The sequence below is a fragment of the Alligator mississippiensis genome, chromosome 2 (genome assembly GCF_030867095.1).
Source record: "Alligator mississippiensis isolate rAllMis1 chromosome 2, rAllMis1, whole genome shotgun sequence".
Classification (NCBI taxonomy): domain Eukaryota; kingdom Metazoa; phylum Chordata; order Crocodylia; family Alligatoridae; genus Alligator; species Alligator mississippiensis.
Window position 1 is genome coordinate 61,292,675 of NC_081825.1, and position 24,578 is coordinate 61,317,252.

Below are 24,578 nucleotides of genomic sequence, written 5' to 3' on the forward strand. Positions count from 1 at the left end.
TGCAAAAATCTAATTTCAGAAATCCTGTTTTAAAATAAAGGCTCTAAAGTAACAAAACAGTATTTTTTGTTAATCAGTTCATGGATTTTAAGGCCAGAACCAATCTTTAGATCATCTAATCTGATCTCTTGTGTTATACTGTTACTCCTGTACTGAGCTCAATTACTGGTTGGCTAATGCAGATCTACCAGAAAGGCATTTTGGTCTTGACTGAATGACGTCATGGGATGCACAATCTATCACTTCCCTGAGTAATTAGTTCCAATGGTTAATTATCTTCATTGTTAAATTAGAAATGAGCTGAAAATGTTATCTGGTTCAAACGTCCAAACACTGGTTCTTGTAAAACCTCTCTCTATTAGATGTAAAAGACCTTTGGTACCATTATTTTCTCCTCATGTAATCCTACAGAAATCCTAATAAAAACAATCCTTGATCTTTGTTTTGATAAACTAAACAGATATGATTCCTTAAGTCATTCTCTACAAGACATTTTTATTGGCTCTTGGGTAATGTGTATGGCTCTCCTGTGGACCCTCTCAAAAATCTTCAACTTACTTTTAAGAATGTTAACACTAGAACTGTTTACATCATATTCCAGCACTCTCTCTTCAATGCCATGTACCGCAATAAAAATCACCTCACTTCTACATGTAGCTTGCTTCTTTATAAGTCCAAGAATCATATTAATCCTTTTTGGAACACTATAACTGTGGGAACTCATATTTATTTGTTTGCCAAGTTTGATCTCTAAAACCTTTCAGTCACTGCCTTCCAAGATAAAAGGTTCCCATTCTGTGGGTATGGTTATGCTCCTTTGTTCATTTGTACATTATATTTTCTTACCTTCAAAGATGCTGTCAGGCCTTGCAAAATAAACATATTCAAATATACAGAATGCTGAGGCATCTCCTTCAGGTCTTGGCACAACATCAAGTGTTTGGACATCATATCTGGATATTTTCACAATCTCTCCAGGTAGGACTTCACGATAATACCTGGAGGGGACAATTTACTGTTTCAGACAATAATCTGAGTATTGTCTTTGAAATACAAATAAAACTGACTTGCTTAATAGATCCAAGTTTGCAGATGACACAAAGCTATGGGGGGAAGTGGACATGCCGGAGGGCAGGGAACAGCTGCAAGCAGACCTGGACAGGTTAGACAAGTGGGCAGAAAACAACAGAATGCAGTTCAACAAGGAGAAATGCTAAGTGCTGCACCTAGGGAGGAAAAATGTCCGGCACACCTACAGCCTAGGCAATGACCTGCTGGGTGGCACAGAAGTGGAAAGGGATCTTGGAGTCCTAGTGGACTCTCAGATGAACATGAGTCGGCAGTGTGACGAAGCCATCAGAAAAGCCAATGGCACTTTATCATGCATCAGCAGATGCATGACGAATAGGTCCAAGGAGGTGATACTTCCCCTCTATCGGGCGCTTGTCAGACTGCAGTTGGAGTACTGCGTGCAATTCTGGGCGCCGCAATTCAAGAGGGATGCTGGAGAGGGTCCAGAGAAGGGCCACTCGTATGATTAAGGGCCTGCAGAACAAGCCCTACAAGGAGAGACTAGAGAAACTGGACCTTTTCAGCCTCCGCAAGAGAAGGTTGAGAGGCGACCTTGTGGCTGCCTATAAGTTCATCACGGGGGCACAGAAGGGAATTGGTGAGTATTTATTCACCAAGGCGCCCCCAGGGGTTACAAGAAATAATGGCCACAAGCTAGCAGAGAGCAGATTTAGATTGGACATTAGGAAGAACCTCTTCACAGTTCGAGTGGCCAAGGTCTGGAACGGGCTCCCAAGGGAGGTGGTGCTCTTCCCTACCCTGGGGGTCTTCAAGAGGAGGATGGATAACCATCTAGCTGGGGTCATCTAGACCCAGCACTCTTTCCTGCCTATGCAGGGGGTTGGACTCGATGATCTATTGAGGTCCCTTCCGACCCTAACATCTATCAATCTATAAGATCATGAGTTTCTGATATTTAGCAGAAGCTGAATACTTTAAAGATGACTCCGACTCCTAAAGCTGGAGTGTACCGGAATTAAATACAAGATGAGTGCAGTAATTCTGACGGCATGAACAGCTGAAAATGAATGCCCACTCCTGGCACTGGATAGTTCAGGACAGCTTTCCATCAAATGAAATGCAATAACAGAAACTTAAATGAGACTAAGTTACTGAGATCATTCACAACCAAGCCCTGCTCAAAGTGAATAGTTTTATGTTTCTACTGCTCATTGATGGTGCTGCCAGACTCACTGTGTTCCATGTGCACTATATCCTAAACTGGAAGTAGCATAGCTGGCTTAGTGCAAAATGTACTGGTTCATCCACAGCTCTACACTAAGGCACCTATACTACTTCTGGTTTGGGAGGTAGCGTGGACAGTCCATATGAGCAACAGCACACACCCTACACTCTTAATTTTGACTAGGCTAGTCACTTTTCTATAAAGGCTGAGAAGTACTGTCATGCACTATAACAAAATGATTTGAAATTAAGTTTGTCAAAGAGTTGTCACAGCAGTCATTAAGTAGGATAATGGCAGCACCTAAGCAGATAAGGAACAGCCCTTTGGCAAGAGGCAGCTGCAACAGAATATGAGCTGGAATTCTACTGACAGATCTATATTCCAATTCTAAGATATGTCTGTAATCCTTGCCCCTGGGTTGCCAGGGGTTAAGCAGAAAGGGGTAAGACCATTCCAAGCCCCAGAAAACCAGACCCAAGGAGCTGCAATGAACTATAGCTCCCAACCTGCTGAGGACAGTAGGTTGGCAGGTTGTTTTGAGAGTTAGCAGGAGAGGAAATGGGAAAGAGGAGCAGCAATGTGGGGGTCATTTTGCTCCGAGCATGCATGGTTGGAGCAGGGAACACATAGCAGGTCTTGTTCGATGATATGCTCCAAGCACCACTGGAAGAGGCCCAGGGAGAATGTGGAAGAGTCTGGTCCAAGTGTAGCTGGGAGAAGGATCAACTTCGCCACAGAGGAGACCCTAGCAGAGAGGCACTGACTGATGCTATAAACTAGAGCAGGACCTAAGCAAGTAGCACTGAAAAGGCTGCAGACGTTTCATAGTTTCATAGTAACTAGGGTCAGGAGGGAGCTAAACAGATCATCTAGCCTGACCCCCTGCCACAGGCAGGAATGAATGCTGGGTTCACAAGACCCAAGACAGGTGATCGTCCAACCTCCTCTTGAATTTGCCCAAGGTAGGGGCGAGGACCACTTCCCTGGGAAGCTGGTTCCAGTTTTTGGCCACCCTTAATGTAAAATATTGCCTTCTGATCTCCAACCTAAACCTATTCTCCATCAGCTTATGACCATTGTTCCTCGTCACCCCAGGTGGTGCTGGGGAGAAAAGGGCTCTGCCTATTTGCTGTTGATCTCCCCTGGTGAGTCTGTAGGCAGCCACCAGGTCCCCCCTCAGTCTCTCCTCGTAGGGCCTGTCCTGCTGCCCTCTCACCAAGCGGGTGGCCCTCCTCTGAACCCTCTCCAGGCTAGCCACATCTCTTTTGAAGTGTGGTGCCCAGTACTGGACACAGTACTCCAACTGCAGCCTGACCAAAGTTGCATAGAGGAGGAGTATCACCTCTCTGGACCGGCTTGAGATGCACTTTGGATGCATGACAAGGTATGGCTGGCCTTGCTGGCTGAGGTCTGGCATTGGCGGCTCATGTTCATCTTGGAGTCAATAATGATGGGGTGAGAGACGGTGTCAAAGGCCTTCTTAAATTCTAGAAAGACTAGAGTGACACCATCCACAGTGACACCATCATCCAAGGATTTATTTACTTGGTCATAAAAGGCAATCAGTTTGGTCTGGCAGGTCCTACCTTTGATGAACCCATGCTGATTGCCCCTTAGCATGATCTCCCCTGCTGGCCCCCCACAGATGTGCCCCTTGATGATTCTCTCCAAGATCTTCCCGAGCACTGAGGTGAGGCTTACAGGCCTATAGTTACATGGGTCCTCCTTCCTCCCTTTCTTGAAAATTGGGACCACATTAGCCAGTTTCCAATCCCCCAGCACCTGGCCAGATGACCACGAATGCTCATACAGCTGGGCCAAGGGCTCCACGATGACCCCTGCCAGCTCCCTCAACACCCTTGGGTGGAGGGCATCTGGACCTGCAGATTTAAAAATGTCTAGCCCTTCCAGAAGATCCCGAACTACATCTGCACTGACTTAAGGACTGACAGAGCTATCCCCAAGATTGTCCCTACCTCTGGTAGGTGGGATATCCCGGTCCCTGTTCAAAAAAAAATCAGAGGCAAAGAAACTGTTAAAAATATCAGCTTTCTTGTCTGGCGTAGCCACAAGATTACCATTTGCGTCTTGCAGGGGCCCTACATTGCCTGGTGCCCTCTTCTTGCTCCCAATGTACTTGAAAAAGGACTTTTTGTTGTCCTTAATCCTGGACGCTAGCCTGAGTTCCATCTCTGCCTTGGCCTTCCCAATAGCCCTCCTACACTCCCGGGCCGAGGAGGAGTACTCCTCCTTGGTGATAGCTCCCCACTTCTACTGGTTGTACGCCCCCCTTTTTAGTGAGGTTAGTGTTACTGTGGAAGTTCTTGTGCCAGCTGGGACAGCTTGGGCTGTGCACAAGGTGAAGATTTTCTACCCGAAGGGTCTTTCTGAGACTGAAGCTGGGTTTTCAAGCTGCACTGTTGAAAGGGGTAATTGTGCTATCAAGTTCCCATGCTGGGTTACAGCTTGCTGTTCAGGTGCTTGTGTTTGTAAATAAATCCAACTTGTTTGTACCCTCTTGTTAAACTGAGTTACTGTTGGGGACACTGATTCACCACTGCCATACACGTGCAGCCCCTCATGACATGGGTTACATGTCTTTTTTGTTACACACACCATTCACTTGCACATCTTAGAACATAGATTTCATAGATCCCATAGACATTAGGGCTGGAAGGGACCTTGCAAGATCATCAAATCCAGCCCCCTGCCCAAAGGGCAGGAAGTCAGCTGGGGTTGAATGACCCCAGCAAAGTAATCATCCAAACACTCCTTGAAGGTGTACAGAGTAGGTGCTTGCACCACTTCTGGGGGAAGTCTATTCCAGACTCTGGAAACTCAGACGGTAAGGTTTTTTTCTTATGTTCAGTCTAAAATGGTCTTCCAGCAGTTTGTGACCATTAGACCTAGTCTTCCCTTGGCATGCCCTGGTGAACAGATGTTCTCCCAGATCCTGATGCACGCCTCTTATGTACTTAGAGGCTAACACCAACCCCCCCTGAGCCCATGCCTCTCAGCCTCTCCTCATAAGGCCTGCTCTCTTGACCTCTAATCATGCATGTGGCTCTCCTCTGCACTCTCTCAAGCTTCTCCACCTCCTTTTTAAAGTGTGGAGCCCAGAACTGGATGCAGTATTCCAGCTGCAGCCTCATCAAGGCCAAGTAAAGTGGGAGGATGACATCTTAGCTCTTGCTTGAAATGCATCGGTAGATGCAAGCCAGGATTTTATTTGCTTTGCCGGCTACGGCACCACATTGGTGGCTCATATTCATCTTGTGCTCAGTCATGACCCCACAAGTCTCTTTCAGTCATAGTGCTAGTGAGTGTGGCACTGATGAGCCTATAGGTATGATGTGGGTTCTTTCTTCCGAGGTGGAGCACCTTGCATTTCTCTATGTTGAATGTCATCAGGTTTTGATCCGCCCACCTTGCAAGCCTGTCCAGGTTGGCCTGAATCCCCAGCCTATCCTCTAGTGTGACCCTGCTTACCCATAATTTGATGTCATCTGTGAATTTAGCCAGTCTGCTTCTGACACCCGAATCCAGATTGTTTATGAATATATTAAACAGTACTGGTCTGAGAACTGAACCCTGGGGGATGCCACTAGTGACCATGCGCCCTGTTGACTTGGTTCCATCAACAATCACTGTCTGGGTCTGGCCATGGAGCCAGTTCCCCAGCCATTGGACTGTAAGGTTGTCGAGGCAACACCTCCCCAATTTTAAAATGTGACTGATGAACGTAAAACAGAAGGGTATAATTGCATATTCTCCAGACAGATACTTAAAGGACATTAGAAAATGAGAGAAAACGGGTTTAATTAAAAAAAATGTAAAAAACAAAATCAGAAAAGGCCCCCATTGGCAATTCTACATGATGAGTTTTTCTTAAGAAAAATCTCATGACACTTCAGAGGTGGTTGATTATTCTTAGATCCGTCTACTGCAAAGCAACTTTTTAAAGAAAACAAAGCAGATGCCGGCAGTTAATGATTGGTATGTAGATATAGCAGAAGTCACCACAAATGAACACAGAACAGCAAACTACAATGCAACACCACAAAATGTAATGGAAGGATCCTAAAGTTCAGAGACACATTGTTTGCTGTTTTTGCTTTGTCTTTATTTTTATTTTGTGGTTATGGTCTTATTGCAATTCTGTCATGTTCTTTACTTAAAGGGGATACAATTTTACTAATACTTGGTAGCAGACTTGTTAAATGTCTGAGTATCTGAGTAGCACACTATGCATTCCTCACTATAAATTCAATAATGTTAATTTCACTGTAGTATTCTGTTTTCATTGAAATTGAGGGGTTTGCACAGAGAAAATTTCTCCTATTTCTTTTTGATCTCTGAAGAGCTTATCTCCACTGCACTGTTAATGCAATTATAATTCAAGTGCTGCCTCTCTCTTGGGATCAGTCCACACACTAAAAAGACTCAACTCTAGTGTGGTCATGCTTTTAACTTAAGCTGGATGGCCAATCAAAGGAATCTTGACTACAGTTCAAGTCAAGATAATTCATCAGTTGCCAATGGAAGCTTTCTATGCAGCTCAAGTGTTATTTTGCATGGTGGCCACCCTCTCTCAAGCCACGTTAACTTTAGATTTGTCAGCTCCACTTATCTACACTTAACTTTGCAGACAAAAAACAAACCCATAAAGTCTTCCCTGCAGTTGCCATTACTTTATTTAATTTAAATTCATCAGCTGACAGAAGTAATCTTTCAAAAAGTAATCTATTTAAAGAGGTAATAGACCTAGGGTGGACAATTATTTTGGCTGGAGGGCCACTTAATGAGTTTTGGTGAGCTGTCAAGGGCTGCCTGCACAAAATCTTTCAGAAGATATTTTAACAAGTTATAGATAAAAAAAACAAATCATATGCTTAAAAAAAAAATAAAAAAAAAATCAAACATCTATACCATTTTAATTTCATTAAAAAAACAATTTGTGTCCTAATATATTTTTTGTGAGTAGTGTATATAGAGATGATTGCAAAATAGCTCAAAATAAAGTCTTATTCTTGTATAGCGTGTGTGGGGGGGGGGGGACAGGGCTGTGCGTGTGTGTGTGGGTTGGGGGGGGCTGCTTGTGCACTAGGTCTGGGGAGCTGGCCAGGGGAGGGGGGGAAGGAGGGAGGAAGCAGGTGATGCATGCAGCAGAGCTCACCCACATGGTTTGGCGGTGAAGGTGTGTTCTGCCACCCCCTTAACCATTGTGCAGCACTCCACATGTGGACGAGCCCCATCTGTTCCCACCCATGCCCACCAGCCCTGGCTACTGTGTACAGCTTTCTGGCAGGACTGCAGCTGCCTGGGCACCGCTCAGTTCCCTCCACCTCCAGCAGCTCCTCCTTCTCTTGCCAATGCTGCACCACTCTGAGCATGGAAGGAGCTGCATGGGAGGAGCATGGGGTGGCTCCTGCCCCTGCACACAGGACTCCATCCACCTGGCATGATGAGCAGCCACTTGTGGGAAGCAGAGTGGGTGGAAGGTAGAAGATGGAGCCGCAGCTTCGCACAGTGGGGCAGGAGCCACCTCACTGCAGCTTCCCTTCCACCTGGGGCAGTACAGGAGGTCCAAGAGGAGAAGGAGGGCCTGCTGGAGGTGGGGGGGGGGGGGGGGGGCGTGCTGAGCAGTACCTGAGTGACTGCAGCAGCAGTGTGAGCAGTCCTGCTGGGAGGCTGTGTGCTGGCCAAGGCCAACAGACATTGGCAGGGCTTGGCCCACCCAGCATGCCATGGGCCAAATCCAAATCAATTGGTGGGTGGATGCCTGTGGACGAGACCTGGACTGTATTTTGCCCACCCCTGTAATAGATAGTATTGAATGTAAAGGAACTTACTCTGCACCAATAGATAAAAAGCTACAGGATTCGGAGGAGACCACCCATCCTTCTGTTTCCCTGTTATCCTTCCCTGTAATAAAATTTACAGTTGCGGTTACATTATTTCCCCAATTCTTGGAACTATCACCATTAAGTGTTTTATAGATTTGCTGAAGTACTGGGTGGTTATATTTGTAATATTGTATTTAGCAAGGCAAAGAGTCATGATTCCTAACAAAAAAGCTTGGAATTTGAAAACTGTAGTACTATATTACCTGAAAACATCAAATATTTTATATATTTTCTCAGACAGGCTAGAAGCCACAGATTCACTGTTCATGAGTAAGACAATTTATTACAATCCCCTCCTCCCCCAACCCATGTCTTCAGTTCCAGCTCATTGGTTTTGGTCTGTATACCTCATTTTATTTAGGCTACAAATGTGTTATTTCTGTATGTACAGAGTGACTGATCCACTGCAATCTATGAATGGGTTCCTTCTGAGTAGTGGGCATTACAACTCTTAGGACACAAGAATATGAAAGGGAATGGTCAAGTAGATCAATCACGTGACAGAGGATAATTCCAGTATGTTTTTGTTACTGGCTTATAAATCACAAAACATTTTGAAAAACATTCTAAGTGAAGATATTTCATAAAACAAATATATAATCCTTCATGTCAGGTCAGTTTATTTGTAAAGAAGAAGAATTCACACTATTCTTTCAGTTAATGTCAAGATTCCACATATCAAGGACCAGATAGGATGCTTCCTGGATTGTTCGGAAATGATAGCTAATGGTTCTTTTAATTACCTCAACCATCTTTGAGAACTCATGGAGGTCAGGTGAGGTTCCAGGTGATTGAAAAGGGGCAAATATAGTGCCCATCTTCAAGAAAAGAAAAGAGGAGGATCCAGGGAATTGCATATAAAATCATAGAAAATTAGGGTTAGAAGTGACCTCAGGAGATCATGTAGTCCAACCCCCTGCTCAGGTCAGGACCATCCCCAACTAGATTATCCCAGCCAGAGCTTTGTCTAGCCGGATCTTCAAAATCTCCAAGGAGGGAGATTCCACCACCTATCTCGGTAACCTGTTCCAGTGCCTTACTACCCTCCTGGTGAGAAAGTATTTCCTAATATCTAACCTAAACTTCTCTTGCTGCAACTTGAGGCCATTGCTCCTTGTTCTGTCACCTGCCACCACTGAAAACAGTTTAGCTCCATCCCCTTTGAACCACCCCTCAGGTAGTTGAAGGCTGCTATTAAATTCTCTCTCTGTCTTTTCTTTTTCAGACTAAATAAACCCAATTCCCTCAGCCTCATGTGGCCCCAGAAGTCATGTGCTCCAGCCCCCTAACCATTGTTGTTGCCCTACACTGGACTCTCTCCAGTTTGTCTACATCCTTCCTGTAGTGGGAGGCCCAAAACTGGACACGTTACTCCAGATGTGGCCTCATCAGTGCTGAATAGAGGAGAATTACTTCCTTTGATCTGCTGGCAATGCTCCTACTAATGCAGGCCATCATGCTCTTAGCCTTCTTGGCAACAAGGGCACACTACTGGCTCATATTCAGCTTCCTACCAACTGTAACACCTACATTCTTTTCTGTAGAGCTGCTGCTTAGCCAGTCAGTCCCCAGCCTGTACTGGTGCATGATATTGTTCCATCCTAAGTGCAGGACTTTGCACTTATCCTTGTTGAGCCTCATGAGATTTCTTTTGGTCTAATCCTCCAATTTGTCTAGGTCTCTCTGAATCCTAGCCCTGTCTTCTAGTGTAGCTACTACTCCCCCCAGCTAAATGTCACCTGCAAACTTGTTGAGGGTGCACTCCATCCCCTCTTCCAGGTCACGGGGTACTCTGCTTGATATTGGCTGCCAATTAGACGGAGCCTTTGATTACAACCCTTTGAGCCTGATGATCCAGCCAATTTTCTCTCCACTTTACAGTCTATTCATCCAACCCATACTTCCTTAGCTTGCTTGCAACCATATCAAAAGCCTTGCTAAAGTCAAGGTATATCATGACTGGCTCTGTGGATGTAGGAAGAACAGTGGACATCATAGAAGGCAGTCTGGTTGGTCAGGCATGACTTGCCCCATGCTGACTGTTCCTAATCACCTTCTCCTTCAAGTGCTTAGAAATGGATTCCTTGAGGACCTGTTCTGTGATTTTTCCAGGGACTAAGGTGAGGCTGACTGGTCTGTAGTTCCCCTGATCCTCCTTCTTCCCTTTTTTAAAGATGGTCATTATATTTGCCCTTTTCAATTATCTGGGACCTCTCACTATCACCATGAGTTTTGAAAGATAATGGCCAGCAGCTCTGCGATCACATCAGCCAACACTCAGCACCCCCAGGTACATCATGTCTAGCCCCAAGGTCTTCTATATGTCCAGCTTTTCTAATGTGTCCCTAACCGTTCTTTTGCCACCGTTGGCTGCTCACCTCCTCCCCAAACTGTGCTACCAGGTGCAGTAGTCTGGGAGCTAACCTTGCTCGTGAAGACTGAGGTGAAAAAGGGATCGATTACTTCAGCCTTTTCTGAATCATCTGTCACTAGGTTGCCTCCCCCACTTAATAAGGGACACACACATTCCCTGATCTTCCTCTGGTTGCTGAATCAGTCAGTCTGACCTCAATACTAGGAAAAAAATCATAAAACAGGTCATCAAGGAATCTATTCTAAGCTCCTGGAGGAGAACAAGGTGATCAGGAACAAAAGTAAATCATGCCTGATCAAACTCAATGGTTTCTAATAAACCCAACATGCTCTATGGATGTAGAGCACTGGATGGGGGTACACTTTGATTTTAGCAGGGCTTTTGACATAATTTCCCATGACATTCTTACTAGTAAGCAAAAGAAACACAGTCTAAATGAAAGTACTGTACAGTGGATACATAACCGGTTGGATCATCATACTCAACAAGTAGTCATTAATGGCCTGAAAACTAGTTGAAATAAAGTACTGAGGGAGTTTCCTAGGGGTCTCCCCTAGGATTGAGTCCATGCTTAGCAAATTTTCAGGTCACGCCAAGCTGGGTGGAGTTACTGACACTCTGGAGGGTAGGATTAAAATTCAGAACGACATTGATAAACCAGAGAAATAGCCCCAAATTAACTGAATGAAATTCAGTAAGGAAAAAGTGTTAAGTTCTACACTTTGGATGGAATAAAGCATATGCACAAATGCAGACTGGGAAATTACTGGATAAGCTGCACTACTGTTAAAAAACAAAGAGAGACTTGGAGGGGATGAGGGGTATTATACTGGATCATAAGCTGAATGTGAGCCAGCAGTGGGCTCCTGTTGCAAAAGCCAATCACATATTTGGCTGTATTAACAGGAGTGTTGCTTGCAAACCACGGAAAGGAATTCCTCTGCTCTATTCAGCACTGATAAAGACTACTGCAACCACTTTTTAGCACTGCACTTAAAGAAAGATGGGACAAATTAGAAAGGAGTCCAGTAGTGAGCAATGGAAATGATTAGAGTTGGAAATTATTACAGTTGGGATGTACAAGGAAAGGCTGAAAGAACTGGGATTATTTAGCCTGGAGAAGAAAAGACTGAGGGAAGGGATTTAATAACAGTTTTCAAATACCAGAAGAGTAGTTACAAAGATGGCGTAGACTATTCTCTGTGGCCAAAGGCGGTAGGACAGGGAGTAAAGGCCTTAAATTGCAGCAAGAAAAGTCTAGGTTGGATGTTAGGGAGGACCACTTTGAGGGTAGTCAAACACTGGAAAAGACTACCTAGAGAAGTTGTCGAATCTCCACAGAAATTTAAGAGCAGGGAGGGCTGAGACAGGGATGATTCTGCCTTAAGCACAGGGCTAGAGTAGATAACTTCCTGAGGTTGCTTTCATCTCTACTTTTCTTTTTCTTTTCTTTGTCTTGCCACACCTGTAGGTTTGCAGGGCTCCTGGAGAAGCATCTGTATCAAAAGCGTTCCTGAGATGGAATAAGTGTTCATAACTATCCTTTTAAATAATTTTCCAGGAATGGCCAGATTTTCTCTCAGTTCATGGACTATTTTGATTTTCAAGATACACAATTGTTCAGGAAAACAATCTCTCTCCTGATTCCCAATTTCATATCCTTAATGTCATTGGAGCCACAGTATCTGGACAAATAGTTTTATCAGCTCCTCATGTAAGAATTTCTAAATGTTTTTTCCTTCAAGAAAAGAAATTAATACTAATAATCCAATGACTTTAAGCAATTCTATAGCCAAAGAGATTAAAAAAAACCCACCACCCAGTGTATGGCCCATCTCACTTTCCTCTGCTAGGTATAGAGAATTTGGTACCTTCTCCCCACATCTCTGCCACCATGAAGGAGCCAGTTTGTGCGTCACAAAAAGAAAAAAAGTGTACCAAGCCTTCCTTAAAATTTGTTTCCACAGAGTTTAAAAAAAACTCTCGTTAGAGTGGGTTTTTTGTAATTTGTAGATTAACTCATATTGCAATAACTGCCTTCAAACTTCCTAGAGTTAAATGCTTTCTTTAAAATCCTAATAAAGTGACACTTGTGCACAATTTATGTGCAGTTGTAATTATTGATATATTACCGTAAGTAAAACACATAAGCTTTACATAGGACTTACCTTTTCCATTCATGTCACCTACTGGAACGAGACGGCCGATGCAAAGTGGACGATTCCCATAAGGATCACGTACTGCATAGATTATATCTTTATGCATAAGTAGCAATGAATATGAAGTAGGGGTTTCATTCATTAAATTTTTAATTCTGAAATGAGATGCAAGGAAATGCCACAACATTAGAGATTGCTGTGTTCAGTTACTTGTGCTGATCTGTGTTATATTTAAACAATATGGCTGTTCCTGAAGCACAAACCTCTCACCTTGCTACCCAATCAGCTGTATCATCATTCTCTAGGGGAGGGGTAAATGCCAGCAGCTGGGTGATTAATTCACTGTCAGAACTTGTTGACAGCCCCACACCATGTCGCATCAGCTTTTTTAAAAGACAAGACAAAATAAAGTATTAACAATCTATTAAAAAACACCACCACTGAACTATTATCATTTAGCAAGAATTGGGTCTATCAAAAAGGTACTTTAACAGAGGACATCTCCTAATTACAGCCAATCACATCAAAAGGAACCTTAAGTACAAGTTGTAGACTTTTGCCTCAAGAGTCAACAGGCTTTTACCGGCATAAAGGACTGGCATAGACCACTGGTACTCAAACTTTTTTAAACAAGCAGTCCAAACCTTAAAATTAGGACTGGGCTGAGGTGGCACAGAAAAACATTGCAGGAACTTTGCATGTGCAGTGAGCTCTCCTGAGCTCACCAGTTGTCAGCATGAGCTCTGGCTGAGCAGCAGGGGAAAAGGGGATAAGTGGTGATGATGTTCACCTCCTGGGCTCCAGAGCTGACAATAGTGAGTTCAGACAGCTCACTGTTTATGTGGAGCTCTAGCAGGAGCCAAGCTAACATGATGGTGAGCTCAGACAGGGAATTGGTATTAAGATAGGCCATTCACATGGGCTTCAACGGTCTGAGGCCCCACATCTAGCCTGAGGGCCGTAGGTTGAGCATCACTGGTGCAGACATATCATTGCTCTTGGTTCTGCATATCTTAATCTTTGTCTTGTTGCTCTGTGTTGTTGATATGTGACCAAAGGATCAAGCAAGCCTAATAGCTGCAGTCTGGGGATTTTGCCAGTTTCACACTACTCCTATCCTATGGAGGAGAAGCAGACACCAAGAAGGAACCAGGGGACAAATAATAGAGAGAGAAAACTCCAGGAAAGAGTGAAAGACAAAGTGACTAAAGGATAAGGAAGGGAAATAAAACTCTACAATCCTGCAATGCATCTAACCAACATTTACCCCCTGCTCAGTCCTTTATACAACAGGGTCCTTGCCTAACTTGGCATATTTTTTTGCAAATTGAATAAGACTGGACATTTTTATTTTGCTATAAGAATACCTGCAGCTACCATCAACCCACCATTTGAATCCATTCCCTTTTTTGCCCTTGCCTTTGCCTTTTCCTGTGGTAGTTGTGAAGTTCATAGGTTGATACATGATGCATGAAGTAACAATTGCAAAACGCTGTAAGTTTATAACATTGCGTACTCATGTGTCCTTCTACTTTTGTATTATGAAACAGTTAAAAAAAAAGCAGCATCTGTTTTTCTTTTTGTCTTCAAGGCGTCCCCTTCCTTCTTTAAACTCCTGCAAATTCATTTTTCATGGTCTCCTTGTGTGTTCATATCAACATATATGACTGTTTTCAACTTCTACCACAAAATTGTCAGTGATAAAAATTAAAGGTAATGCTCCAGATAAGAATTTTCAATGTATTATATATGATGTTTTAAAATAATTCTAAGCATCATCTTTTTTTTTTTCTCTACTAGCCACCATGCAATGGACAGAAATTCCAGCTGAGCTATTCACAATTATGCCTGGATTAGTTTTCCTATTGGATCAACATTAACATTACTATGAAGCTAGAAGAAAGGCAGTTTATCATTGCCTATGGCGGTTACAAATTAAAAGTTTTATTTCTCAGCATGCTCTCTAATTCACCACTTTGGCTACAGAGTTCCTCACCATTCTCTTCACTTTTCATTAATCTTAAATAGCTTTGTGTCCAGTGCAATATATGTGCTTCCCCACTTCTGCTTACTACTCATTAACAAATTATACTGAAACACCCCAGACTGAATCCTACCTTTCTCCTAAGTCTTACAGCATTTGTTAATTCACCGTTGTGTGCCACAGCAATCTTCCCATGAAGCGTTTCTACAACGAAAGGCTGACAGTTCTGCAATTCCGAGATCCCCGAAGTAGAGTATCTTGTGTGGCCAATTCCAAGGTTTGAAACATACAACTTCTTCAGACTGTCTTCACTGAACACATGATTAATAAGACCCATTCCCTTAAGGAGCATAAGAAAACAGGACACATTTGTTGTTGTTTTTTTTCCAGCAGTGCTATCCACTGTGCCAAGGCTATATAAATGTACAAACTAAGGAAAACAGACAGGCCTAAGAGAGGTGAAAAGGCTGGCAAGAAAAGTGGTCATGGTGGCAGTAGGTCACAACCTGTTAATACTGTGCTTAAATAATATGATGTAGGGGGTTATATTTTAAGATAAACGTATACTCAGTTATCCATTAAGAAAACATCCATTGAATAAAGCAGTAGCAGGAGAAAAATAGTAGGATACTGCAAATACAGGATAGTCAGTCTCAGTTTTTTTTGAGAAAGCTCAACTCGGGTAACTTTATTCTTTAATACAATGTCTAACACACTTTAGAAAGAAAATACTGTAAAAGTCAAAAACCTTTCATATAGCACATTCTGAATTATTATTTGTACAAATTCTCACATGGAACATACTATTTGGATGTACTTAAATAGCAGTATGAAAAGCATTACATGTTTTCTGAAGAACAAATAAATAGGTAAGAACAGGAATTGAGAAAAGCTGCTAAGAGAAATGAAATAATACTTGATATCAACAGCAACATATTGTATTTTTTTTTGCTGGGTTTAGATTTGCATTTAGAAAACTTCAGTGTTTAATTCGTGCCACTGCTCAACTTGGCAATCTTTTCAGAGAATGTTGTTTTTTTCAGCACAAAAGTCTTCAAGATATCCAAGTTGTCTTCTTTCAATAAGAGAAATGAATCAGAATTTCTCTCACTAGTCTCCAGGAAATCCTAGCATATTAAAAAGCCAGGGTAGCACTCCTGTTGTGCATTATGAGGGAGGAATGTTAAGACCAAGAATATTTGAGTATTTGAGGCATAAGAGTGGAAATCAAACTTCTGTTCTCAACTTTTATGCAGACTCCTTTCCTGACCTTTGGCAAATCTCTTCATTTCTCTATACCATGATGCTTGTTGGGCATATGTTTCCACACTTTAATCTGTAGCTCTTTTTTCTTTTAATTCTTTTTCCTCCAGTTCACCAGTACCCTGCTGGTTTGGTGCATCATTATCCAGAACTGCCAGTGCCTAATCCTTTCAGCTCTCTGGGGCTAACATATTAGCAGCAAGATGGCTCCAGTGCCAAAAGCTCCTAAGCTTATGTTTCAGCTGCTCCCCCCACCCTGTTTTTCTTCTTTTTAAGTAGAATGTTAAGATGAAGTCTTGGAAGTTATCAGGTCAGGATTATGATAATTTCATTGTTGTTGTACAGAATAACATTAAAAAGCTGCAGAATCAGGTGTTATGACTGTGGAAAAAAAAATCTTTCTAAATTTAAATAAACAAGTAAAGACTTCCCATATGCACCTCTTCTAGAGATTTGGAATTCTTTTTTGGTTAGTTTATTTTGCTGACTTTTCCAGCCCTCCTTGCTACACTGAAGATTAGAGTTAGTCTTTCTTAAAACTGCCAAGACAATAATGAGCAAGGAATCTTTGTATTTTACCTTATGCACTTTGAATGCCTGGGCTGATTCTCCATCACTTGTCACGATTCCGGCACTCTCCTGGCCCCTGCAGACAATACACAACCAAACAGAATGTCGGACAGCTCATGGAATATAATTTGCAACGGATAAAAGAACAAGACAAGACACTTCAATACAAATTAATTAATTGTATTTTTTATAAATATATCAAAACTCTTGTATTGCATAAAGGAATCCCCAAATATTGCATAAGGTTCAACCCAAAGTTCACTGACCTTGATAGGAATCTTTTCATTAGCTAACACTGGATCAGGTCCTCAGTGCTGACCTTCTTCACTAACTTGAAAGTGGGCATAAAATACTAGCAACTGCTTAACCTGGAATGCAATTCCACAACTGTGTCAATAGGCTTCTACAGCTCAAACAAAACAAATGTTTTCAACCTACTCAGATTTTTCTCTTAAGCAGAGTGTAGGCCAGTTACTTTAAACTAGGAATTCAAGTTGAGATGGTCGCTTTTCATAGATTCCTAGAGTCAGAAGGGACCTCAGTGGGCCATCTAATCTGACCCCCTGCCCCTGGCAGGCAAGAAAAGAAACACCAACCCTGGGGTCATGTGATCCCAGCCAGGTGCCTGTGCAGTCTCTTCTGGAAGACCCCCAAGGATGAGGTGAGTACCACCTTCCTTGGGAGCCCATTCCAGATTCTGGCAACCCTGACCGTGAACAACTTTTTCCTAACGTCCAGCCTGAACCTTCTCTCCAGTAGCTTATGGCCATTGTTCCTTGTCATTCCAGGGAGTGCCCTGGTGAACAGATCATCGCCTACTTCACGTTGCTCTCCCCTTATGAATTTGTATGCTGCCACAAGGTCCCCTCTCAGCCTTCTCTTGGAGAGGCTGAAGAGGTTAAGGTCCCTTAGCCTTTCCTTGTAGGGCCTTCTCTGCAAGCCTCTAATCAGGCGAGTGGCTCTTTTTTGGACCCTCTCCAAATTGTCTGCATCCCACTTGAACTACAGAGTCCAGAACTGGACACAGTACTCCAGCTGCGGTCTGATCAGTGCCACATAGAGGGGGAGAATCACTTCCCTGGGCCTGTTTGTGAAGCACCTACGGATGCATGACAAGGTGTGATTGGCTCTGCCAAATGCTTCATCACACTGGCTACTCATGTTCATCCTGGAGTCAACAGTGACTCCAAGATCTTTTTCTGCCTCAGTGGAGCTGAGATCACCCCCAAGCCTGTAGATATGATGGCAGTTCTTCCTCCCTAGATGCAGCACCTTGCACTCGTCCTTATTGAATTGCATCCTGTTGCTCTCTGCCCACTTCCCCAGCCTGTCTAGGTCAGCCTGGATCTGGTTAGCTGCACCCCATAATTTTGTGTCATCCACAAATTTGTTTCCCACCCTGTCATCCAGATCACTGATGAAGATGTTGAACAGCACAGACCCCAGAACTAAACCCTGAGGAACTCCACTGCCCACATCTTTCCAGGTTGATACCGACCCGTCCACTACCACCCTCTGAGTGTGACCCTTGAGCCAATTTGCTACCCAGTCTACTGTGTAATCATCCAAGGCAAATCTCAGTTTATTTATAAGGACGGTATGGGATACCTTGTCAAAGGCCTTCTTGAAGTCCAGATAACATCCACTTCGACTCCTGCATCTAAACAATTGGTGGCCTTGTCGTAAAAGGTAACTAGGTTAGTCAGGCAGGACCTGCCTGCTAAAAACCCATGTTGGTTACCCCTCTGCATCACATTAGCTAGCAGGCTCCCACAGATGTGTTCCTTGATAACTTTTTCTAGGATTTTCCCAGGGATAGAGGTAAGGCTGATGGGTCTCTATAGTTCCCCGGGTCCTCCTTCCTCCCCTTCTTAAAGATTGGGATGACATTAGCCCTTTTCCAATCCTCCGGAACCTGACCCAAGTGCCATGAGCACTCATATATCCTTGCCAGTGGATCAGCTATGACCCCTGCTAATTCCTTCATTACCCATGGGTGGAGTCCCTCTGGTCCTGGTGATTTGAATATGTCCAGTCACTCCAAGTGTCTTTTTACCGTGTCAGCACTGACCGTTGGTCGGCTGATGTTCCCTTTTTTGGTGTCCATGATGTATGTTGAGGGTTCGTCTAGATTCCCATTTAAGAAGACAGAGGCAAAAGACTCATTGAAGAGCTCTGCCTTGTCCCTGCCATCTGTCACTAAGCCCCCCCATCCGTCCTGTATGGGTCCTATGCTACCCCACACCTCTTTTTGCTCCCAATGTACCTAAAGAAGGACTTTTTATTGTCCTTAATCCCCAATGCAAGCCTGAGTTCTAGAGTTGCCTTGGCCTTCTTGACTGACTTCCTGCAGGTGGAGGCCAAAGAAGTATACTCCTTGTTGCTAGCTACCCTCTGCTTCCACTTCCTGTACACCTCTTTTTTTTGTCCTTAAGGCATCCTGGATGCCCCTGGTTAGCCAAAGGGGCTTCCTGGCTCCCTTGCCCCCTTTCCTCTGCCATGGGATTGACTCACCCTGAGCCCAAAGAATGGTTTCCTTGAGGAATGTCCACCCACCCTGGACCCTCAATGCATCTAAGTTCTTAGCTCCTAGCACCCTGCTAACCAATCCTCTGAATCTATTAAAGTCAGCTTTTTTAAAGTTTAGCACCCGTGCCCTGCTGGGTATAATGCCCGACCTTCGCTGGACAGTGAATTTAATCATTTGGTGATCGCTGTCCACTAAGGTGCCTTGAATCCACAGGCCCCCCACCAGGTTATTCCCTGTGGCCAACACCAAGTCGAGCAAAGCATTACCCCTGGTGGGACACTTGACCTCCTGTGTTAGGTGGAGGCTTTTGCACTTAAGCAACCAAGTTACTGTTTAGAACCTACTGAAAGGCTCTGGATCCTTATATCAAAGTGTAATTTTGAGCACCCAAACGCAATATCAGATACCTTAGCTTCTGTGCCCAAACTGGAATATTAAGCTTATAATGTCATGAAAGAGGATAAGTTTATTTTTACATCAAATTGGTCTTAGAAGACAGAATATTAATACTAAAGAGTCACAATATCAAATGATGCAAGCTTTTCTGGGCTCTTTCTCATTTTTCCAGACAGTCATCCCTGCCTCAGTCTTCCCTGTTATAGTAAGCTGAACAACACAGGTGCCAGATAAGCTGGTTATAAGAAGCTAAACAACACAATGTGCCAGCAGCAGACAGTGTTCCCCATGTTTTACAAAGCAGGTGAAAGCCATGTTTTATTTTATTTTTTAAAAACTCAGCTTTTAGTCCCAGCATAAGCCACTCCTTCTTTGCCTATGGTCTACTTGAGCATTGCACACTAGGACCATGATCACCAGCTACAAATCTGTACAGTTTCTGTAACAGACTTGAACTGGGGTACATTCTTAAGGCAGTCTTCAGTTGGACTAAAACTTTAAAAACAAACAAACCACAATTTAAAAAAACCTAACAATTTGATGCATATTAAATGATGCAGCTAAATCAGGGCCTTGTTACCTCTCAGCTCCGTGATCTTGGGGAACCCTGACACAGGATGCAGCCTGTCTGACTCTCAAAGATTTCTGCCCCCACCTGAACAAGAACTGATTATGGAAGACAATGAAGATGCAGTGGGAGACTCACCTAAAGCCCTCCAGATAAGGGTGACAAGAGTGAAACAACTGCCCTAGGTCTCATTTGCATGCAAGATGGAACCAGAAGACAATTCATTTACATGGAAGATGGAGAACAGAACACCTGAAGCAAAGACCTCAGTGAATTCTGGGATCAGAGAAGCAGGGGAGCACTGCATGATGGGGAATCTGTGCTCCAAATGCTAATCAACCCACATTTACACACACCCAGCTCAGCATTTATCAGACCAATTCTAATCTGGATTTACAAAGGACTCCCCCCTCACACACACACACACACACACCTCTAAGCAGAAGTAAAAGTTTAATAGGCATCTTGGGCCGTACATTCGGTCCCACTGTGGGAGTCCTACTTAAACTTGATTGACCAAAACTTGGTTGCCGGGTTAGGGAATGCCGAGGCAAAGAGACTGAGTCAGAGGGGATATGGGCAAGATTTGAACAATGGTTATGGGTTCATCACAGTGTCCAGCCCATTGGAGCCCTGACCACAAGTGTTGTCATACTTTTCCCGGGATGACTGGTGGAAGTCCTCACAAAAGTTATGAAGAGTCATGGTAAGCTGAGGTTTGTTCACAACAGGTAAAAATCCAAAACCCTGACGCTGCAAGCTATCTATGGTTTCTGAAGAAACAATGAGGTATCCCATCCAGTATGTCTGCTATCCATAGGAATTTCAAGCTGGCTCCTAAGTGTCTGGTTACTCCTTAAAAACTTATGTTTTTCCTGGTTGTTAATCAGTTTCTTGAGATGTTCCAAACCAGATAACCCCTTGTCAACAGAAAAGACAATTATTTACACTATTAAGAATGCTTTGAAGAAGCTGAACCTAGGGTATAAAAATCTGTAAAAAAAGCAGCAAAGTTGTGCTTCAAGAGGAGAAGTCTCTCTGACACCATCTGCTGTTGTTCCCAAGAAGCTGGAAGAAACAGATCGTCTCCCTTCAAGGATTGTGCTAAGAACTTTACCTGTCAGCATTGGAACCTGAGTCCCTTGGACTGGTGAGATCCCAGCTCTCACTCTCTCTTTTCTTTTTTTCTCTCTAGGCATAGATTTCTGAACCTGAATTGTATTAGGTAAGCCTGAGCTAAGTTTCCCTAAATACTTAGTGAAACCAGGGTAGTATTGTAATTGGTTGTGTTTGTTTTCCTTTGCATGTCTATTACTACTAGTACTATTATATATTTCATATACTTAGCAATAAATAACTTTTATAGTCAAACTGGTAGTAACTGGGTATATTTTTCCTTCTCTACTTCTCCTTCCCCACTTGCTCTGCAGCAATGCTTCTTTTACCTAAGCTAAAGATCCCTGTGAAGCCCAAAAATACTGTGGGGTCTACTCATCAAGATGCTAAAGACTGGGACGTGCTGAGTTTGAAACACATAAGGGGATCAGCTTGTACAGGCTGATTGACCCAGTTTGGCTCAGACGTGCCCTAATGAACTGAATGCTGGCCCATGAGGGTGTCAGCTGGACACCCAGCCGGATTCAGAAGGATTCTGTTTACCTGTGTGCTTGTGTCTGACTGCAGGCCACTGTTGCTCTGATGAACTGATTCCTGGCATATGAGGGTGTCAACCTGTCCATGCTGATCAACCTGGCCAGGTCAGACATGTCATGTTAATCTGTGCGTGTCTGATTGATTTGGTGACTGGAGGAACCCAGCCCCATTGAAACTGAGTTCTGCAAGATAGCTCCCTGGGGGGGTGAGGACTTGCAGAAGGGAGATGTACAGCTCCGTATAGAAACACAAGTACACAAGCAGCACATTGATAGAATTACAAAGACCTTAGAAACGTATCCCTAATAAATGAGCACACCCCAAAGTGATGGGCAAATCTGGTAACAGCCTCTTCAGGAGTTTCAGTGAGCTGTTGCAGGCCAGGGGGAAGGGGTGCTGACCTGGCTGGGTATGGCATGGGAGAGGTGGTGTGTGAAGGGTGTGGGGGCAATTGATCCTGTCTGGTCCCATTTACCCTGCACCTACCACCAGAGGTGCTGGACAGAGCATGCTGGTAAGGTCTCCATGGAGACCAGCCTGGACACCTGTGGGCAGAATGCCAGGCACAGGAGATGGGGTTGTAGGATTGCAGCATGGTGACAATGCAGGATAGGGCCAAGGGCAGGGCTGTGATCCTCTCCCTGCATGTCCCTGCCAACAAAATTGATGCCTGCCGCAGGAACATGTGGGGAGTGGATCATGGCTCTGCATCAGATCTCAACCTTGCACTGTCAACACCCCATGATCCCAGCCCTGACCCTGCCCACCTGTCCCACTCCCAGACACACTCCCTGCCCACTCGCAGCCCCATCCCATCCATCTGGCTAAGTGCTCTGCCTGCCCACTCTGCCCAGTGCCCCCAGTGGTAGGTGCAAGGCAGACTGGCCAGGATGCCTGAGCAGTGGGAACAATGGCAGAGATGCAGGCAGTGGCAGCTCTGTGCCTTCCAAGAACTGCCAACTGCGCTGCTCCCACCCTGCTGCTCCTGCCCTGCCATATGCCCAGGGGCAGTGGGACCAGCTGCACTTGCCACTGCCTAGGCTGCCTCCTACACCTGGGCTAGGTGGGACTAGGGGACCTTCCATGGGTTATTAAACAGAATCCTTTGGCGGGCCGGATCTGACATACAGGCCATATTTTGCCCACCCCAACTTAAATGCTGACCAAGAGGAATATAATTACTTATTTATTTCTTGAACTATAAAACAGGCATATCACATTAAAGTGGTACATCTTCATAGGTGTCACTGGTTGAATTGCCCTTGAGTTATACCTGCATATGAAACAGCAGGATATTCAATATGACTGACCCCTAACTAGTTAAACAGGAGATAATCCCTGATGGAGATAAGAATTAAAAGTTCACTCACTATTCACTAACACCAGCTGTGGGTTAAGGAAGTATTAAGGGGTGCTTGACTAAAAACAAATTTATGTCTAAAATTTTTACCATTTTTGCTAATATAATGATTATTATAAAACATAGTGAACGAAGAAGTGTCTCTGTTCCCCCCTCAACCCTGTTTACTTTGTTTAGGAAAATGTGTTTCTATAAAACACAAGAATTATACATGGAAACTGAGAAACCAATGTGGTACATTCAACAAATGTTTGGCTCTGTTTCATAAAGGCCCTTTCAAAGTTGATGTGTCCCTGTAGATAGCAAGGGGAAAAAAAATCAAAAGATAAGTGGTCAAGTTATCCTTGGTATAATGCACTGATTTTCTTTGCAATTTTGGGACAATCTCTGAACCCAGTATCACCACCTACCTCCATTCCTGGCTTCCTCTAGTCCCACCTTCTCCCCCACAGATTCAGAACATCTGGTCAGCAGTGAAACCTGTATAGTAGGCTGTGCAGACTCTAACAGGGGCTCTCTACCTCTATACACCAGAGTTATGCTTCACAGGGATGTAAGAAATGGCTGGGGGAAGAGATAGATAGATACAACCATGGCTATGCGGATGAACTAGCCTAGCCAAGCACCACCCAGAATCACAATTGACCATGTGGGATGGGGAGAAGGGGGCACAGATTGATGGATTCTGAATCTGTCTGAGAGTCTTTACTCTTCTTTCATTCCTAGTATTCTCCTGCATTGAGTGAAAATGCTGGGGGGATAAAGGACAGAACTGGTACATCATCTTTTAGAAACTGTTCTCATGGAATGGACACGCACATGCGCCCGCCCGCCCACGCACGCAGCCAGTTTTAATATGAAATAAGAAAACATGAAACAGGTTATGTGCTCTGTGAAAACAAAACAAAAAAAATTTCAGTAGCATAAATCCCAAAATATTTTGGGGGGTTTTTTAAACAAAAATGCACACAGACTGCATCATTTGTCATGATTAACTTGCACGTTAACACGATTTCAAATACACCTTTCAATTTGGGACTGATGGGGGACTCCTACTAACACCTTTCAGCTCACAAAATATAAAAATGGTTGCAAACAAACAACAACAAGAATGCCCAAATGACTAAGACTTCTGTCATGCAACAAAAATGAAAGAAACATTAAGAAATAAGGGAACAAAGATTTCGCAATGAGCTTTCTCTTTACAGTAACTACAAAACAGCAAGACAAGGTTCTTTGGGTAAAACCAATATCTTTTATTTGCCCAAGTAAAATAGTTGGAAAAATTCTTCTTTGCAAGCTTTCCGGTACAAACATCCTTCGTCAGGCTGAGGAAGCCTCTGCAGTTGGTCTATGCTCTTCCTGGATGGAATAGAATAGAAGCCAGAGGCCAGTATGCTTGCGAGAATGCTAGTCAGTGAAAATTCAAATACAAAATAGCAAAGTATTAGAAATGTTTTTCATAACACGGGTTAAAAGCAGATATATTTAGATACCAGAGATTCTGTTCAGTTTTTATCCTGCAGAAAGCAGCCTTTCCCTAATGCAGCTACTAAGA

At 43.7% G+C, this 24,578-nt stretch overlaps 1 protein-coding gene across 1 annotated transcript in view; it reads right to left on the bottom strand.

Moving 5' to 3' along the window:
- The window catches only part of PPAT (phosphoribosyl pyrophosphate amidotransferase), an 82,804-nt gene that overhangs the window by 4,925 nt on the left and 53,301 nt on the right, over nucleotides 1-24,578 (bottom strand). The window contains exons 2-7 of the mRNA XM_006262371.4: nucleotides 16,523-16,589; nucleotides 14,814-15,020; nucleotides 12,967-13,079; nucleotides 12,706-12,851; nucleotides 8,110-8,182; nucleotides 847-998 (exon numbers count right to left, since the gene is read on the bottom strand). Of these exons, the coding sequence (XP_006262433.1) occupies nucleotides 847-998; nucleotides 8,110-8,182; nucleotides 12,706-12,851; nucleotides 12,967-13,079; nucleotides 14,814-15,020; nucleotides 16,523-16,589 (758 nt within the window). The remainder of the gene's footprint in view (nucleotides 1-846; nucleotides 999-8,109; nucleotides 8,183-12,705; nucleotides 12,852-12,966; nucleotides 13,080-14,813; nucleotides 15,021-16,522; nucleotides 16,590-24,578) is intronic.